Source organism: Poromitra crassiceps (assembly GCF_964638095.1).
Source record: "Poromitra crassiceps genome assembly, contig: HAP1_SCAFFOLD_73, whole genome shotgun sequence".
NCBI lineage: Eukaryota > Metazoa > Chordata > Actinopteri > Beryciformes > Melamphaidae > Poromitra > Poromitra crassiceps.
Window position 1 is genome coordinate 168,996 of NW_028152251.1, and position 18,241 is coordinate 187,236.

At 45.4% G+C, this 18,241-nt stretch overlaps 1 protein-coding gene across 1 annotated transcript in view; it reads left to right on the forward strand.

The window, feature by feature from the left end:
* LOC310800791 (uncharacterized protein) overlaps positions 1-18,241 on the forward strand; it is a gene marked incomplete at its 5' end in the record, with an annotated part of 37,864 nt that overhangs the window by 8,335 nt on the left and 11,288 nt on the right. The window contains 10 exons of the mRNA XM_083664712.1: positions 1,174-1,291; positions 3,598-3,762; positions 4,254-4,377; positions 7,060-7,178; positions 8,783-8,852; positions 11,736-11,852; positions 12,182-12,391; positions 14,916-14,923; positions 15,044-15,224; positions 17,898-17,904. Coding sequence (XP_083520838.1) covers positions 1,174-1,291; positions 3,598-3,762; positions 4,254-4,377; positions 7,060-7,178; positions 8,783-8,852; positions 11,736-11,852; positions 12,182-12,391; positions 14,916-14,923; positions 15,044-15,224; positions 17,898-17,904 — 1,119 coding nt within the window. The remainder of the gene's footprint in view (positions 1-1,173; positions 1,292-3,597; positions 3,763-4,253; positions 4,378-7,059; positions 7,179-8,782; positions 8,853-11,735; positions 11,853-12,181; positions 12,392-14,915; positions 14,924-15,043; positions 15,225-17,897; positions 17,905-18,241) is intronic.

Below are 18,241 nucleotides of genomic sequence, written 5' to 3' on the forward strand. Positions count from 1 at the left end.
TACAGGGTCGGTCTCCGAAGCCTGCTTTATCCCGTCCACACGACCCTCTTGAGGTGGGCAAGTTAGCCGGGACGAGCCTAATATCTAAAGCTATATAATATAACTCCTTGTTAACCGTCGGAGCTTTCAAAAACACGTATTCACAGCGGGTTGGAAGAAAGCGGAAGTGATTTCCCTGGGCTGGCAGGACGTGACGTAGTCACGTGGATCCGTGTCAGTCCCAGGGGGTACCACGCCACCTACGGGTGGGTGGTCAGGTTTTAATGAAAAGTAATTTTGGAGCAAAATAATAGTCTTCCATAGGGCTGCGTTGCAGCGTTTAAGGCACTAGTGAGAGCTTGAGTTCGAAACGAAGTAAAACAGTATAATTACAATATTGATGCATCACATCTTACCTATTATAGTAGCTGAGACCAAAGCCGTGTCAATTGGAGATTGCTCCCTTGGATGATTATTAAGTCTGTGTCTGTCTAAACTCGCGTCAACAGGGGGCTCTCTCTCTCTCTCTCCTTACCGCCGGCCCGGCTACCCGGAAGTGAAACGCGGAAGTGAAACCCGGAAGTGAAACGCAGCTGCCTGCCTCGCCGTTTGCGCTGCCTAGCAACATAATATAAACAATGTGAACGCCACGCATACTCTCGCGAACATCTCTCGTTATATTCTAACAGGTTTTTTGGAAGTTATTTTGTGGTTATGGCCGAAGTGGCTGCTGCAAACCGTTTCATTTCACTTCCTGATCTTCCCTGGCCACAGACAGACTACACTGGCCGATTCACTCGGGGCTCAAGCGAGACTACTCTGCGTTGGTCTCGTCGACTATTAGAGGTAAGATGTGATGCATTGATATTAAATTTATACTGTTTAATAACAATCGAAAAAGTTGCTCGTAGCTGCTTTAAAATATATATAATATAGTCCTACTACTTGTGTTGAACCAGGATCTGGTCAAACAGTTGCATACTGGTGATCTTAAAAGGCTTTGCTGTCTGCAGGTGTGTCCCTGTTGCAGCGTCTGATGGAGGATTTCACTCTGTACCTGAAGGATGAGGAGACGTTCAACAACCGCTTTGTGTGTCGTACTTACGGCTACGGTTTATTATTGTCACTCCTTGACAGAAATGGACTCATCGTCTAAACTAAATGTGCTTTTCATTTTCCCCCTTGTCCTCTCAGGTCTCATCCTGCCATTCTAAAGATTCCAAACGAGCTCTTCTACGACGGAGAGCTCCAGTGCTGCGCTGACGAAATGATCCGCAACTCCTACTGCAGATGGGAGCACCTGCCCAAGAGGGTAACAAGCTCCACTAGGGGTGCACCGATCACCGATTGCCGATCCCCTATGAGAAATATCTGCCCAACCGATCATCGACCGATCACCGATTACCGATTACCGATCACCGATATATATATATATATATATATATATATTTATTTCTTTATTTTGTAAGCAGCTATAGCAGTGTATTATAGAACTGTTTCCATTTTACATATAGGCCTACATTTCATGCATCAAATTGAAAGTGCAGCACATTTTCTTTTTTTTCTACATCAATATTTTATACTGTGTAGGCTAAAGGAAACCGCCAACATGATTGTTTGTGTGTGAGATAATTGGAGCACAAGACTGTGTTGAACTAAATGGCTAGTAGTTCAGTCCAGTTCCCTCAGTTCAGTTTATAAAAGAACAAAAATCGTTCCGCTTCGGGATTTCCATGTTACCAGTTCAATGCAGTTCAGTTCACTCAACAAAAATACTCAATTTTCCGGGATTTCCCTGTTACACAAGAAAAATAACTTTGACCCAAGGAAACTATTTTATCGATTAAGCTAAAACGGCTAAAGCTAACCGGAGCTATTAACGTTAGGAGGATACACGCAAATATGGATCAAACACGGACTTAACAGCATGCAAATGCCTCGGTAGGCGGGAGGACTGGAGGTAACTTCTCTCTGCTGAGTCTGCTCTAATCACCAGCTGATGTGTGTGATTCAAAGACGCAAGGGGTGTGTTGACAGTCTGGTGTGGTGTGTGGAGGTGAGTACACTGACGAAAGCAAAGCGTGTGCTTTGCAACACAATGATATGAACGTTAGAGCACAATACGAAAGTTAAACGATAGACATTGAAGACATGAAAATGGGCTGCCTCATGTTTCTCACGTGCAGCATGATCGGCTATGCAATCGGCGACAATAAAGTAATATCTGCAATCAGCAGATCACATATTTGAGGTCAAAATCGGCCGATACAGATTGCGTGCCGATCGATCGGTGCACCCCTAAGCTCCACCCAACACACACAAACAGTCTAACATCAAAGCATCTTAAAATACACCTGCACTAGAAATCGCATAAATTGTCTTACATTTTAGTCTACAGCAGTGATACTCAACTTGCAGCCCGCGGGCCACATGCGGCCTGTGATGGAATTGCACATTTTATTTATTTTTATTATTATTTATTTTTGCTTTTTTTTTTTTTACAGTGCACCTGAACTTTATTTATTTTTATTATTATTTATTTTTGCTTTTTTTTTTTTTACAGTGCACCTGAACGCAACATGCAAGATACCCGCTGAATAAGTGTCCAAATGTCTGTCATTCTGGCCAATACTCCACTTCTGTTATAGCATTTCAGTCTGGAATATGGAATATCTTTCAATAATCTATGATTTAGCTGCTAAAATTAGTCAAATACCGCCGTCTGCTTGCTACCCAGGCACTGACTTAACCTAACTAACTATCCGGTGTGCACAACATTGTCAGACTAAACTCCGGCTGACACCCCAAAAACCTACAATCCGCTACAGAAAAATGTCTATTGTTTGTTTATTAACTGGCCCCTAGCCTTCTATCATTTCACGAAAGTGGCCCCCGGGCAAAGCAAGTTGAGTATCCCTGCTCTACAGTCTACTACTCTGTGTTGTCAAATGAGCTTTTGCTATGACAGGACTGCCATCTAGTGGCGCTTTTTTACTCATCAGGTTGACAGGATTCGGGCGTTCTGATATTTTCTCGTGTTGGATGGAGAAGCTTATATTTTATTATGTTCATGCTTGATTCAAACATGTAATTGAAGCAGGAACCAAAAAGCAGTACAGGTCCACACACTGAAGCTCCCATTTACCTTTTATTAAGCCATCCAACAGACGTCATTGTGACATTGTGGACAAACATGTCTGAGGAGGACATCATGTCTGAGGAGGACATCATGTCTGAGGAAGAGCAGTCGCTCGAAACGTCACATGTACACTGTACACAATCTTTTTATTTCAATTTTTTGTTTATTTTTTGTTTTTGCTTTTCTTGTCATGTGTTTTTTAATTTCTAATTTTTTTCTATTTTTAGTACTGTGCATCAGTAAATGCTTGTTTTACTTTATGTATTGTCTTTGTAATGTCTGTGATGTTATGTTATTGAAATATACGGGGGGAAAAATTGTCATAAAAAAACCAACCGACCAAGCCGAGGTAACACGGGGCTGCGTACCTGCGACCCTCGTGTTGGTAGGCAGGGAATCTACCGCTACACTACCCGGACGCCACAGGCTTGACGGTTAGATATGACCAACCAGTATCGTGTGTGTGTGTGCTCTTGTAGGAGATCCTGGAGCTCCGGAGCCGTCACGACAGCCGTCTCGTGGAGGTGGACTTGGGAAGACGACGAGAGTTTGAGAGCAAACTGTCTGAGGCAATGCCACAACTCCACCACGAGCACGAGAGACAGATCCTACAGTACAAAGACGAGCTAGAGAGGACCTACACTGTCAGTCAAGGTACACCCCCAATAGGGCTGTGAATCTTCACTGGCCTCACGATTCGATTTGATTACGATTCAGAGGGCTACGATTCGATTCGATTATCGATGCATCTTGAGGCATCTTAAATCGATGCATCACTTTAGTTCCCCAATACATGATTTTTTCTCACTTTCTTTTTTGTGGCTACTTTTAAAATAAAATTGCATTTGGAATTGCATTGTATTATGATCCATAATTAAAATAAACAACTGCATGTACTTCCATTATATTTTATTTGATTATTAAAATAAATAAATAATAATAATAATAATTAAATCGATTTTTGACATTTGTGAATCGATGCAGAATCATGCACGTCCGCATCGCGATGCATCTTATAATCGATTATGTTTGACACCCCTAACCCCCAATCAATGTTTGTCCGGAAATAGCAGACTAGAATGCTTTTAAATGTCCTAAAGGTGTCTGTTTGCATTGCATGCTCTCCGTACTCCAGCTCGAGAATGCCCAGCAGGCTGCGTTGGACAAGAGTGACGCTGCATCGGCCACCAGAGACAAACTGGGAAGCACTAAGCTCCAGACGGAGCTTAGTGCTTCAGCCTCAGCTCCCAGCTCCAGCAGTACCAGAGAGGGGGAGGCAGACTGAAGACTACTGTCCTAAATAAATGCGAAATGCCCCCCACCCCCCCGATTTTCTATCCCATTTTTATCCCCCATTAGTGCTAATTTAATTTATTTATCCTGGTTGCTGCTCCACCCTCTGCCGATCTGGGGAGAGCCGAAACTGGCTCCATGCTTCCTCCGAGACATGGGCAGTTAGCCAGCCGCTTCTTTTCATCTGACAGGGGAAGCTTCACCGGTAGGACATAGCACGTGGGAGGATCACGCTATTCCAACGAGTTCCCCTCCCTCCGAACAGGCGCCCCTAACGACCAGAGGAGGCACCACATCAGCAACCAGGATATTGCATGTTTTGGTGAAGGGAGTTCCTATATGAAGGAAACTCCCGGGAGGCACGGGGAGAACATGCAAACTCCCCACAGAAAGGCCCTTTTGACGACCCCACCCGGGCGGTGGGCACTCGAGGACATGCGGACGGGCACGCATTCCTTCAGCGTTCACAGCGTCCCAGGTGGGAATCGAACCCAGGACCTTCGAGCTGTGAGGCGACAGTGCTTACCACTGCACCACCATACCCCCTCCCAAGTGTGTTTCTGACCACGTCCAGCCCGGAGGTGCTTTGGGTGGATCTTCTTCTTCTTCTTTGTCTGTTTGGATGCAGGTTCATGCAAGCTGAAAGCAGGTCAGTGTGGCAGACAGTCCGGGCCTATAAGTGCTTGTAATAATCCATCTCTGCTCATGTTGTTTTCCAGATTGCACCTGTGGCCCAGCCCCTCTCAGCTCGCCTGCCTGCAAGATGTCCTCACACTCAACAGAGCACGATGCTGTGAGCGTAGCCGAGGTCCACCTGGATGGGAACTACGTCATGCTGAAGAACAACTCTGAGGCTGTAAGATTCTGAGTTAACAGTTTGTCTTTCGGGTGTGTGTTTTCACCCTGCACTACTATGCAATTGAAAATGGTTTCACATCTCTAAATCATTACAATAAATAGTAGTTTGTTTTAAGTCACAATTTCACTTCAGTTAGTTATGTACCATATACAGGGGGGGGGGGCAGTTAATTCAGTGGCATACAGTATTTTAAACCTTAGCATTTTTGTAGACTAGTTTTAATGTAATTGTTGTAATCAAATTTCCATTGGACTATAACTTTCTTTGTTTTAATGTGAAACACTTTATAAGCTCTGATTTCAGATAAGGCTTCTATAATTAATGATTTATATAGGACTTGTCTCAAACAGATTATTATTAACTCATTCTCTGCCAGGGTCATTTCGGTCTGTGTGCTCCCAGTGCCAGGATTTTGAGCATATTTCCTGATCTTCCAGGACCCACAGAATATTCTGTGCTAGGAATAAAATTACACAACATATCTCACAATAAAGCAGAGACTCTCTTCTTACCCCTTGTAAAAAACTGAAACTCGACCATGTTTCCTTGTTTAGTTACAAGCAGTGGAAGTTAGCTTGTTTTCACGAAAAATGCCCTCCTTGGGACATAAATGGGAGAAAAAGAGGTTTTTAGTGAAGGGCACCGTTTCAAGCAGAACTCTCTTTTGAGCCTTTTATTTTTTGCCTCAGTGACACATCAGACATATACAGTATTTGTTTTCCCAAATAAATAAATAAAAAATAAGAGAATGTATTTGAGGGAGCTGTGTCGGTCTTAGCTTGATAAAAGCATAAACAAATGGAACGAACCCTTATGTGGTCACACTCACACACTCTCTCTCTCTCTCACACTCTCACACACACACACACACACACACACACACACACACACACAGGAATAACGAGTGCTGTAACATTACCTGCTGTCACGTTACCTCTCATAACTAACGTTAGCACAGAAGATCACACAATAGCTACGTTAGTGCTGTAAACTTTGAAATGTTTATGTGACACATGTTTTGCCTTGGTTGCTGGGGACGGGTGTGTGACGCGGTTTGACGCGTTTGACGTATCCATGTGATTCCCCCTCCCTTGAGTGTGAAGGGAGCTCTCCCTTGAGAGCTGGCAAGAGGAAACGTGAAGCGAGTCATGCCGGCGGCATAAGTTATAAACAATGCGTGACAATTATACTCGAATGTTGTGTGTGTGTGATCATTTCATCTCAAACGCGATACAAAAAATAGGCTACTTTTTACCATCGTCATTGCTCTCTCCAAGTGGCACCCATTTCTCCTCCTCCGATTCATCTGTGTCACAGAACGCTGTGAAGGGGAGCCTTCGTCGCCATGGCGCTCCGTCGTGGAGCAATAACAAAAACGCTGGCGTCTTCCTCGCCATCGTCGCCAGCCGAGAACTCTGGATCGGACTCTGTTTCGACCACAGGCTCCACCCATAAATACTAAACTAGCGGGTTCCTTTATCAATTTGACCTGAAACAATGTCACAGGCTGGGAAAGTGTCTGATGTAATGTAAACAGCCAAAACATGAAAGTACGTCCGAGTACGTCTTTGGCACAGAACGCCATTGTTAAAAGTACGTCCGGGTACGTCTTTGGCAGAGAATGAGTTAAGGACCCCTGGGGGTCCCCAGACCCCACTTTGAGAACCACTTCTTCAGTCAAATTCTGCATAGACTTGTCATCTTTTAAACCTTGTTGCTGATTTTTCTTGATCATGTTTACATTGCTGTGCTCCGCCCTCCGCCTCCCCCTCCCCCTTCATTCTCTCAGCGGTGTCTCTAACCAACTGCCCAGAGCCTGTGGTGCCCATGAACGGCATCAAGGTTGGGGAGCGTCTTCAGATGAACAACGTGGTGTCTTTCCAGTGTCAACCTGGATATACTCTGCAGGTAACAGGGCCCCTGGCTTCACTATGCTTCAGTCCCTGCACACAAGCCCTCCAACATCTACCCCCGGCTCCCGGCTCGCCCCTCAGGTCACGGGGTAGCATTGCAGGCCAGGTTAAACTGTATAGGCTTGCTTACCTTTTCTCCAAAACCTTTATCGTCTTCCTTTGTCAATCCATCTCCGCCACTCTGTGTCCCTGTCAGCTTTGATTTTCTTCAGTTGTCTCCTCGAGCGATGATCTTGTTTCACAGCGGTTGACAAACCAGGTTAGACTGGATGAACTAGCATGTTTACAGACATTTCAGATACAGTTCTTAGTTAATTTTGATGTTTCCAAAGGCAGATTGAGAGATGACACAATTGCTTTCCTGTTTATATCCTGATCGTGACCTTGCAAATTGACTGACAACTGGATGGATGGACTCCATGAGTAGCTAAATTTGAGGCTGTTGAGCAATTGATAATATAATTTTGAACATTCAGAAAACCTATAGTGCGCATTAGTTCAGCTAATCCAGTCTCATACAACCTCATTTCATTTCATTACTTTGTTAACCCTTGCCTTGTGTGACCTGGAAGAAACCTTACATTCGGGGTCAGGCTAGCATTGTAATTAATCTCAAGTGTCCATGATCATTTACTGACCACAGTCCAAAATCCATTAAAATCACATTAACGAGGTAGGGCGTTTATGAAGGTTGCCCTTTGTGGCATTTAATGTGTCCTCTATCAGTTATCGAGTAGTATCAGTTCATGTTTTAATGCACCTGACCTTTGAGTGCTTTGCACAGGACGGGCATGGAAGTATCCACGAAGCTGTCAACTATGTACAAATCTATTTTTATAGATGGGGATAATTAGATAGGGAAAATAGGAAATGAAAAACGCAGAGTCATCCCACCAGCTCACAAGCGCGTGATGTCATCATTACCCGCTGCAGTAGCAATACTTGACCACTGGGACATGTGAGCAAGGAGCACATTTTTACAGTCGAGATGACTTCACTCTCAGACAAGATGTCCTGCTGTTGGCTTTGAGATCCAACCTCCTACGGCTCAGTACAGTGGCAGCTAACATATTCCTCCAACTGTGGATCTCCATGCATCTCCAGAAAGGTCAACTGAGTCGGTCCAATCCTATGTTCTGACATCACAAATATGTCTTTTTTAATCCGTGTGCACAATTAGCCTGTGAGAGCTGGAGAGCTTTTGAAAGCAACAAAAAAGGCTTTTCTCCTGCTTCTTGTTTTAGCAGCACATGATCAGTCTGCGGCTCCTTGTAATCTGGCCTCTCTGCTTTGCTCTCTGTATGATCCTTGGATAAGCCTGTGATGCGTCACTCTCTTGTTCTGTCACTTCAGATGCATTCAGCATTAGAAACCCAGCAGACAGAGGACTCACGTGGAGAGATAGATTGCAGGTTCAAAGAGTTGGAGTGACGCATGAGTGACAATGGGGGAGTGCAAATGAATTGATTGCCTGTTCTTTTCTTTTCTCTCTCTTTGTTTGTGTGCGTGTGTTTGTGTGTCTGTCTGTGTGTGTGTGTGTGTGTGTGTGTGTGTGTGTGTGTGTGTGTGTGTGTGTGTGCGTGCGCCCACCCCCTGTAGGGCAACTCGCACATCTCCTGTATGCCAGGAACCGTCAGACGATGGAACTACCCGCCTCCTCTCTGCATAGGTAACAAAAAAAAAGACCATCCTACCTCTCCTCCTCTTCCTCTCCCTTCCCCGCTCTACCTCTGCTTTTCTTCGGGGATCCTTCGCCTTTCCACCCACTGCCCAAGGTAACAGGCCCGGCGCGCTGACAGCTCATTATGCCACGCATTATGCAAAGAGTCTCGGGCCAAGGTCCCATGTGGAAAGGGCTTACGCTGCTCGCCGCCCATCTCATCCTCCAGCCTTTGAATTCCAGCAGCATGTGATTAGCATATAACCACATAGGTGACAACGCTACCCTCTCACCGCTCTGAAAGACGCACCGGCTTACTATGCAAGGCGTAGCCGAGCCCCTCGAATCCGCGCGAGAACGAGGAAACCCGGAGACGTATAAACAAAGCGGTAAAGGTTAGACTCCGGTGGAGAGAAGGCGCCGGTGCGCGTTTCGTTTGTGTTTTTGCCTGGATTTGTGTGCGTTTGACCGCATCCTTGAGCTATTGCCCGTTTGAATATGGATTCGGTGTGTCTCCGCGCTCCGCTTTCGAGGCCACGCGGTGCATGAAAGCGCATTAGGCGCCTTCTCCATCGCGCCGCCTCGAGTCTCTCTGCCCAAGACTCTGTGAGAGCGAGCGCCTTGACAAACGGGTTGCACTTATTGGAACGACCTACTATTGCCTAATTAGTTCCATCTCAGACCATGATTGGTTGAAGTCGAGGGGAGATTCATTGCGTTTACAGGCATGAGCAGTTTCTTGATTACCCCGGGCTTTTTCTGCTGGCACAGTATAACATTTAACCCCTTGCTCCTTATAGAAACACAATGGTACAGCACACTGATTTTCTCTTTGTACTTTCCCCCTCCTTTGACTTATGTAGGGTGTTTGTCTCTTGTATTTCTTAATCTCCTTCCCTGTGTTAGACTTTTTCCCTTTTTCTCAGCACCTCTTATTTAGTTTTTTCTCTTGAGTCAGCTAATTCCTTTTACTCTTAGTTTAAGCGTCCTTTCATCTTTTTTATTTCGACATCTGGATCTCTCTCTCTCTCTTGTCATCTTTCTCGATCCCTTCCTCTCTTTTAATCAGTATTAATTTCAGTCAGGGACACAGTGAATCCATCAGTGGTTAAAGATGAATGGAGAGGGAGAAAGAGGAGAAGTTGGCAGACTGAGGCCTCTGCCTCGCCACCTTGATATAGCTAGTGGAGAGCCAAGTGCTCCACGCTCTGCAATAGTTGCAAGGTAAATTGTCTTTTTATGCCTCCGCCGGCGATAGCCAGGCCGGAGGCATTATGGATCCGGGTTGTCCGTCCGTCCGTACGTACGTACGTCCATCCGTACGGCTGTCCGTCCGTCCGTACGATGTTTGTTAACGCGATATCTGAGGAACGCCTGGACGGAATTTCATCAAATTTGCCTCAAACATCGACTTAGACTCAAGGATGATCTGATTAGATTTTGGTGGTCAAAGGTCAAAGGTCAAGGTCACTGTGACCTCTCGAACGCCATTTTCAAGCTTGTTAACGCGATATCTGAGGAACGCCTGGACGGAATTTCATCAAATTTGCCTCAAAAAACGACTTAGACTCAAGGATGATCTGATTAGATTTTGGAGGTCAAAGGTCAAGGTCACTTTGACCTCTCGAACGCCATTTTCAAGCTTGTTAACGCGATATCTGAGGAACGCCTGGACGGAATTTCATCAAATTTGCCTCAAACATCGACTTAGACTCAAGGATGATCTGATTAGATTTTGGTGGTCAAAGGTCAAAGGTCAAGGTCACTGTGACCTCTCGAACGCCATTTTCAAGCTTGTTAACGCGATATCTCAGGAATGCCTTGACGGAATTTAATCAAACTTGTCTCAAACATCGACTTGGAGTCAAGGATGAACTGATTAGATTTTGGTGGTCAAAGGTCAAAGGTCAAGGTGAGCTCTCCAACGCCATTTTCAAGCTTGTTAACGCGATATCTCAGGAATGCCTTGACGGAATTTAATCAAACTTGTCTCAAACATCGACTTGGACTCAAGGATGAACTGATTACATTTTGGTGGTCAAAGTTCAAGGTCACTGTGACCTCTCACACACCCAATTTCCAAGCTCTGTAACGCAACATCACAGGAGCGCCTTGACGGAATCTCTTCCAATTTGCCTCAAATGGCGATTTGGACTCCAGAATGAACTAATGGCGGAGGCATAAGTCCGCGTTGCGGTCGTTCTAGTTTTTTTCTGGCTCCATGGTGTGTCAATTTAAACCCAGACTATGCAATTCTTCAGTTACAATTTACTTCAATAGTGGGTGATAAGGTTTAGCCAATATTGGCCATAAGATATCGGCCAATCATTGCTGTCCGCCTCCCCTCCAGTATGGTTTCTCCCTGACCACAGCTAGTGATTTTTTGTTATCTTGTATTTCAAATGGAAAGAGAAACCAGACTGGTGTGGTTGATGTGTTTTGGTCAGTAGCTTCAGGGATCGCAGTGTGTGTGCAATAAAACTGGTCTCACCCTACCTCAAAGCGCTGCTAACCCACCGATTTTTATTTCTTTAGGAGTTTTTTAGTGTCATATGGCAGTCTTTATTCTGTTTCAGAGGCTTTTAATCCTGTCAAGTAGACCTGTAGACCATCAGTCTAGATTCTAGACTATCTGCAGCTTCATTCGGAAAATATTGGTGTCGTTAATGGTCTTTAATAAAACCCCATATGACTGTAGTCTATATTGTTATAACTATGTTATAACACACTATTTTTCATGATTTTTGTTTCTCCTCCCTTCCCCTCTCCAACTAAACGAATAGCTGCTGTATTTAACTAAAGCTGCCTCCTGGTGCAATATTAACTTTATTTTGATGAAGCACCCCTCTGTTTCCGTATGCTCATGGTACACTCCGTCTGCCCCTCTGCTAGCTCAATGTGGTGGAATCCGGGAGGAGATGGAGGGCATGATCCTCAGCCCTGGTTTCCCCGGCAACTACCCTAGCAACAGTGACTGCACCTGGAGAATCTACCTGCCAGTTGGTTATGGTGAGCATCAGGAGAGCCTCTTCCAACATGCTGCTCTTATTCTGCTTCACACTCATTATGGTTACACTCATTGTCACCTGAGAGCTGCCCAGTGCAACTATTTCACCTCTTGATGGCTACTGAGTAGCTCCAGACGTTATGTCTATTCATGGCTACTGAGTAGCTCCAGATGTTGTGTCCATTGCTCAATTGCACCTCGGCATTAGCTGTTGCAGAAGAAGGGCATTTCTCATTCACTTTCATAATGCCATTTTCTTGTAAAGGCCATCAAATAATAGACTTCAGGATCAAATATCTAAAAGACGTGATGTTATTTCTTCCCTTTCCAGGAGCCCACCTTCAGTTCCTCAACTTCTCCACCGAGGCCAACCATGACTTCCTGGAGATTCGCAACGGCCCCCTGGATACCAGCACTGTGATTGGCCGATTCAGTGGCCAAGATGTCCCCTCCTCCCTGCTCACCACCTCCCATGAGACCACAGTTTATTTCCATAGTGACCATTCGCAGAACAAGCCGGGCTTCAGGTTTGAGTACCAGGGTAAGAGACCAAGCAGGCAGGGTGCACCAAGATGGTATCAGTAGATCATATTAAAGACATTCTGGAAGCATGGGAGTAAACTTGGGCTCAGACCAGCCAACCTGCGCCTGCTCTAGACATACAGTACATACATACATACATACATACATACATACATACAGTACATGCATGCATGCATGCATATGCATCTACTATCTATCTATTTATAAAATTGAGTATGTGGGCTGTTTGTTTCAAGTTCTGTGTTCGACCACAGCTATGCCAGATTTTTTAATTAGGCTAATTAGCTAATGATGTGATGTCATCAGTGATGATGTCATCAGTGATGTCATTAGGGCACACACACACACACACACACACACACACACACACACACACACACATTGTGACAATATTGATCAGTGAGGTCACACACACAAGGAGGCATTGTGACAAGACTGATCAGTGATGTCATAGGGGGGCACACACACACACACACACACACACACACACACACTGATGATGTCATTAGTGATATCACGACACACACACAAAAGGAGACATTGTGACATCACTGATGCAATAACATTTAGTGAGCAACACACACACACACACACATGCCCGCACGTGCCAATAGGGCAGGTGAGGCCACGCAGCAGCCGAGCCTATGTACGCTCGATGCCTACTTCTGTATATATAATCAGTTCTGTGGTTGTTTTTTTTCTTCTGCAACTTGATCCAACCGTGTAGCACTCAGTGGTGTATGACTGGAGCTTCCTGGCCACTTCAAGCAATATTTGTTGTGTGCAGTCGTTGAAATGTGGCTTTCCAGTAAACAAAGTGATTACATTTGGTTCAGCAGAGGGCCATTGAATCTAATTATAATGAGCAAAGCCATTTGCCTGAATTGAGACAATCAAACTAAGAATGAAGGTTATAGGGATGAATCATGACTCACCAAAGCAGAATGATAATTCATCATCCCTGGGACCGTTTCTTTTATTGTCTGCCAGTTCATTTAGGAACTATTGGTGTCACTTCACTGTGGGTTGGCCCCCGTATGCATGTAAACCCCTAACAGTACTGAATTAGCCATAGAACTCCATGTATCAAACTAATCAACCTGCAGAGCCAGTAAATCCCAAAGATCTATAAATCTCTGTATATAACACGAGTCAATCACTTCAGAGGTTTCTCCGCCATGGGCCAATGAAAGGCTTCACTGTATAAAGGCACGGCTGCAGGGGATACACTCCGTCCCCTGTCTGTTAAAGCAACAGGCACCGAAAGTTTGTGTTTTGTGATTCAACAAACGCACCGACAAATCCAGCGGTGGCGTTGTGCATTTACATAATTATGTGTACATTAGCATATAAATCAAGCATTCTCTTCGGAAATGCCCCCCTTTTGCAGTGTTTGCATGACTTATCTCTTACAAAGCGACGCTATAATCCATAGAAATCAATTTCTTTAGTCATATTTATATCCCGGCTCTTCAAGGCTCACTGCATGCTCAGCTTTTGTATCCAGTGGGAAAAAAAGGGGGTGGGGGGGTTGGTTTGGGGTAATGTACCCACACTTCTGATGACTGCATCAAAGTCCTCCAGCAACAGCAAACCCGCCCTTGGCAAGTTTTTCTTTTTTTATTTATTTATTTTCTTTCTTTTTTTTTGCTGAGAGAAAACTTCTCTCCGAGACCATCTCAGAAGCTGAAAGGGAGGGAGAGAGAACGAGGAGTGAGGGGGAGGATGAGTAGGAGGAGAGCCCGAGAAGGATGGAGGAGGAGGGGGGGGGTGTGGGGGAAAAGGACGTACAGAGGGAAATCAAAAAGAAAGAGAATATCACAGACGAAAATAGAGCGGGAGGGATGCCGCAGTTTCACGCTGCAGTGGAGGATTCACACATCCACACAAATGAGTGGGAGCCGTGCCGTGCAGTCGGCTGTCTCCAACAGCGATGAGAGCAGCAGGTGGCTCGTCCGTACCGTACGTACCCGCAGCTCTGTTCATCCGTACCCGCAGCTCTGTTCATCCGTACCCGCAGCTCTGTTCATCCGTACCCGCAGCTCTGTTCATCCGTACCCGCAGCTCTGTTCATCCGTACCCGCAGCTCTGTTCATCCGTACCCGCAGCTCTGTTCATCCGTACCCGCAGCTCTGTTCATCCGTACCCGCAGCTCTGTTCATCCGTACCCGCAGCTCTGTTCATCCGTACCCGCAGCTCTGTTCATCCGTACCCGCAGCTCTGTTCATACGTACCCGCAGCTCTGTTCATCCGTACCCGCAGCTCTGTTCATCCGTACCCGCAGCTCTGTTCATCCGTACCCGCAGCTCTGTTCATCCGTACCCGCAGCTCTGTTCATCCGTACCCGCAGCTCTGTTCATCCGTACCCGCAGCTCTGTTCATCCGTACCCGCAGCTCTGTTCATACGTACCCGCAGCTCTGTTCATCCGTACCCGCAGCTCTGTTCATTGAACCTGAATGCATTCGGAGGCAATCGCTTCTCTGCTCTAGTTTGATGTCATCTTTGTTCTCGTCAAACAAAGGCCTCTTGGTGTGATGGCCAGTTCATGCATGTGTTTGTGCACGGAGCCCTTTTAAGGCTGTGTTCTGCAATGTGTTTGGCTGAGGCAACTCACTGAACTGTTTTCCTCTCTCCCCCTCAGCCTATTAGCTGCAGGAGTGCCCGGACCCGGAGCCTTTCCGTTACGGCGTGGTGGTGGGGGCCGGCTTCAACGTGGGCCAGTCCATCTCCTTCGAGTGTCTCCCGGGGTATCGGCTAATGGGACATTCCATCCTCACCTGTGAGCATGGCACCACCCGCAACTGGGACCACCCTTTCCCTCGCTGCGAAGGTACGAGATAGGAGTTGTTGATTTTTTTATTTCGTTTATTTTTTTGCTCATATCTTGTCCAATTAATATGCACACATAACACATTTCATTCCAAAGATAAAGACGCATTCTCTCCCTCACTGCCTCGTGCACCCAAAGACAAAACCATGTCACGTAAAAATCACTTCCTGGTTAGAATTTAGGTACATTTCCAGCACGGGGGTGACGGCCGTGACACTGTGGACACTGAATGGGTGAGCAGGGAGATCGATGAGAGGAGAGAGAGAGTGAGAAATAGAGAGAGAGATAACAGAGAGATAACAGGAGCTAGAGGGGATTACTATCTCACAGCTATTTAAGTTTGTTAGGGAGTAGCTGTTTTAATATTTGTGTGAAGCTGGAGGCTAAAAGAGCATTGCCAGGATCATAGTAGGGAGTCACAACATGTTTGTGTGCGTGGGTTTTATGTGTGTATGTGCCTGAGTGTGGATGCCTCCATGTAATGTGTCCTGCTGTGTGTGCGTGCGGTGTGTGTGTGTGTGTGTGTGTGTGTGTGTGTGTGTGCGTGCATACATGTGAGTCTATTCGCTGTCCAAAATGAGGAGGCGAAGGCAGCCTGATGCTTCTGACTGTGAGTGTAATTGAATTGGCTTTAATGCAGTGGCCTGGTGTGAGGAAATGATACAGCAGGCGATGAAGAGAGGATACAGCTCACTCTTAATGGGATAAACACACCTGAATGACTGCACACCTGACTGCCTAACTCACTGCTGCCACACTCACTTTCTTCTTCCTCTTTTACATTACTGTCTTTTGCAAGGGGAAAAAAGTGTCACATGATCATTTTCTTCTTCACGTGTTTCCTAATGCTTCCTACATTCCTACTTGTATGGAGTTCTCACTCCATCTTCCTTTCACAAGGACAGTCATCATCTGGGTTTATAGTACAGAAGAGTGAACGTTGATTACAGTACGTAATGCACACATACAAACAAAAACCTGCTATTGCCTGCATTTTGGGAAGTATAACCTTCACTGTTATTATTATTATTATTAATATGATTAATATGATTATTAATGTTGTTTCTATATTCTCATCTACTACTCTAATATGCCAAGGAAGCAAATTACATTTGAACACTTTTACTATATCCCCTGCCCCCCTTTTCTCTCTCTCCCCACCTCTCTCTCTTCCTCTCTCTCTCTCTCCCCACCTCTCTCTCTCTTCCTCTCTCTCTCTCTCCCCACCTCTCTCTCTCTGTCTAGTTTTTGCATAGATTTCCCCTCGGGGTGCATGAGAGACTAGTCGATTGATTCTCGTTCCCTCGTTGGCACTCACCTACCTGCCTCCACATTACCAAGGCGTCCCCCCACTCGATCACCTCTGCCATGTGGTGTCGTGTTTCCATTACCGTCAGAAATGCGCAAAATCTAAATATCGCAATAGAAATTGGGTAATGGAAACACGTAAATTTCGAAAAAGCTCCCAAATATCGCAAAACGTTTTTGCGCTCTCATGAGGTGGTTTTTCAGACGTGTCGATATAGCAGTATATCGCAAAAGTGTAATGGAAACAGATTTTCCGCATTTGCACGTCATGTGACCCATCTTCTCCTTTGGAAAATGAAAGGAAATGAGGGAGAAAGGGTTTGATAAACCGTGGCAAAACCTTCGCAGCAAGTGGAAAACTTTGAAGCAACGCTACCTAGCAGAAAGACGTGTTGTGCAAAAGCGGAGCCGGAAAATAGATCATGTTTAATGGGAGAAATCGATCCATGCCTGTGTGCGCGCATTTGGCACAGCGGCGAGATGATCGGCGGGATGAAAAGCACACCGGTGCGGTGCTGTTGACTGAAGTGATTAATACATTACACACGTTTCAGGTGCAATGTTATAATTATAATACACGATATATTCTGACTATTGCACCATATCAGCCTTCCCCCCCCTCCTCCATCTCTAAAATGGGACAAGTTGTAGGCTACCTTTTTTCCTCTGCCTGTCGCGCTCACTGCATTCACCGCAGCCCGCAACATGTTCTTTTGAATTGATAATCAGGCTCGTTTATATGCGTTGTAACTTCATGTTGTGATTTGCATTGACCATTGGTTGGATTTGAGCATGCAGGGGACGGGATATGGGGCAGATCCACGTGCGTAATCACTGTGGCAGCTGCTGGTAACGGGAATTGCGAAACTCAACTTCAATGGAAACGCCTACAAGTCGCAATTGTACATTGTCGAAGTTGTAGAAATATCGCAATTATTTTGCGAAAAACTGTAATGGAAACACAGCTAGTAAAGCAGTCTGCTCTGTACTCCTCCTCCTCCTTCTCTGCAGGCTGATGTTTGTTTCCACTGCTCTCCTCACTTTATCTTCACCCTGATGCATTTCCTCCATGGCGTTCCCTCTCTCTCACGTCACACATAGGGCCAAACTACACCGGTATCGCCATCAGTCTTCAGCCATGAAGTGAATGCTCCTTTTAAAGCCAATTGACCCTGGCTGCGCTGTGTCCAATGGCAGCAAGCAAGATTCGTCTAGATCCAATTCCCGATGGCAGGCATTACCACGCATTCCGTTTTGTGAATGGGAAATAGAATAGCATCAAGCCTACATGAATCTTAATATTGCTTTACATTCAGATATACTGTTTCTGGTGATTTGGCAGTTTGGTGTGTGTGGTATTTTCAGTTTTATGGTACGTAACTAGCTAAATGCTAACCTCTTGTCCACAATGTGATGATCGTTATAGAATGCATAAAATAATATTGCTTAGTGCAATGGATAATCAGTCACTCTGCGATGACCAAACTCAGCAATGTATTCTGATTGCTTTTAGTTATTGTTAGATTATGTTGCTATATCTGAGCTATAAAACCTTTTTTTCAATCACATTTCCCGCAATGTAACAACACTGTACAGTCTGCCTGTACAGCTTCTCTCACTTGCAGTGTCTCCCTTTAGACAGTCAAGCCACTCAGCCAATCACATAAGGGAATGAAAGGGAGGCAAGCGCAAAGCGAACAAGAACCAAT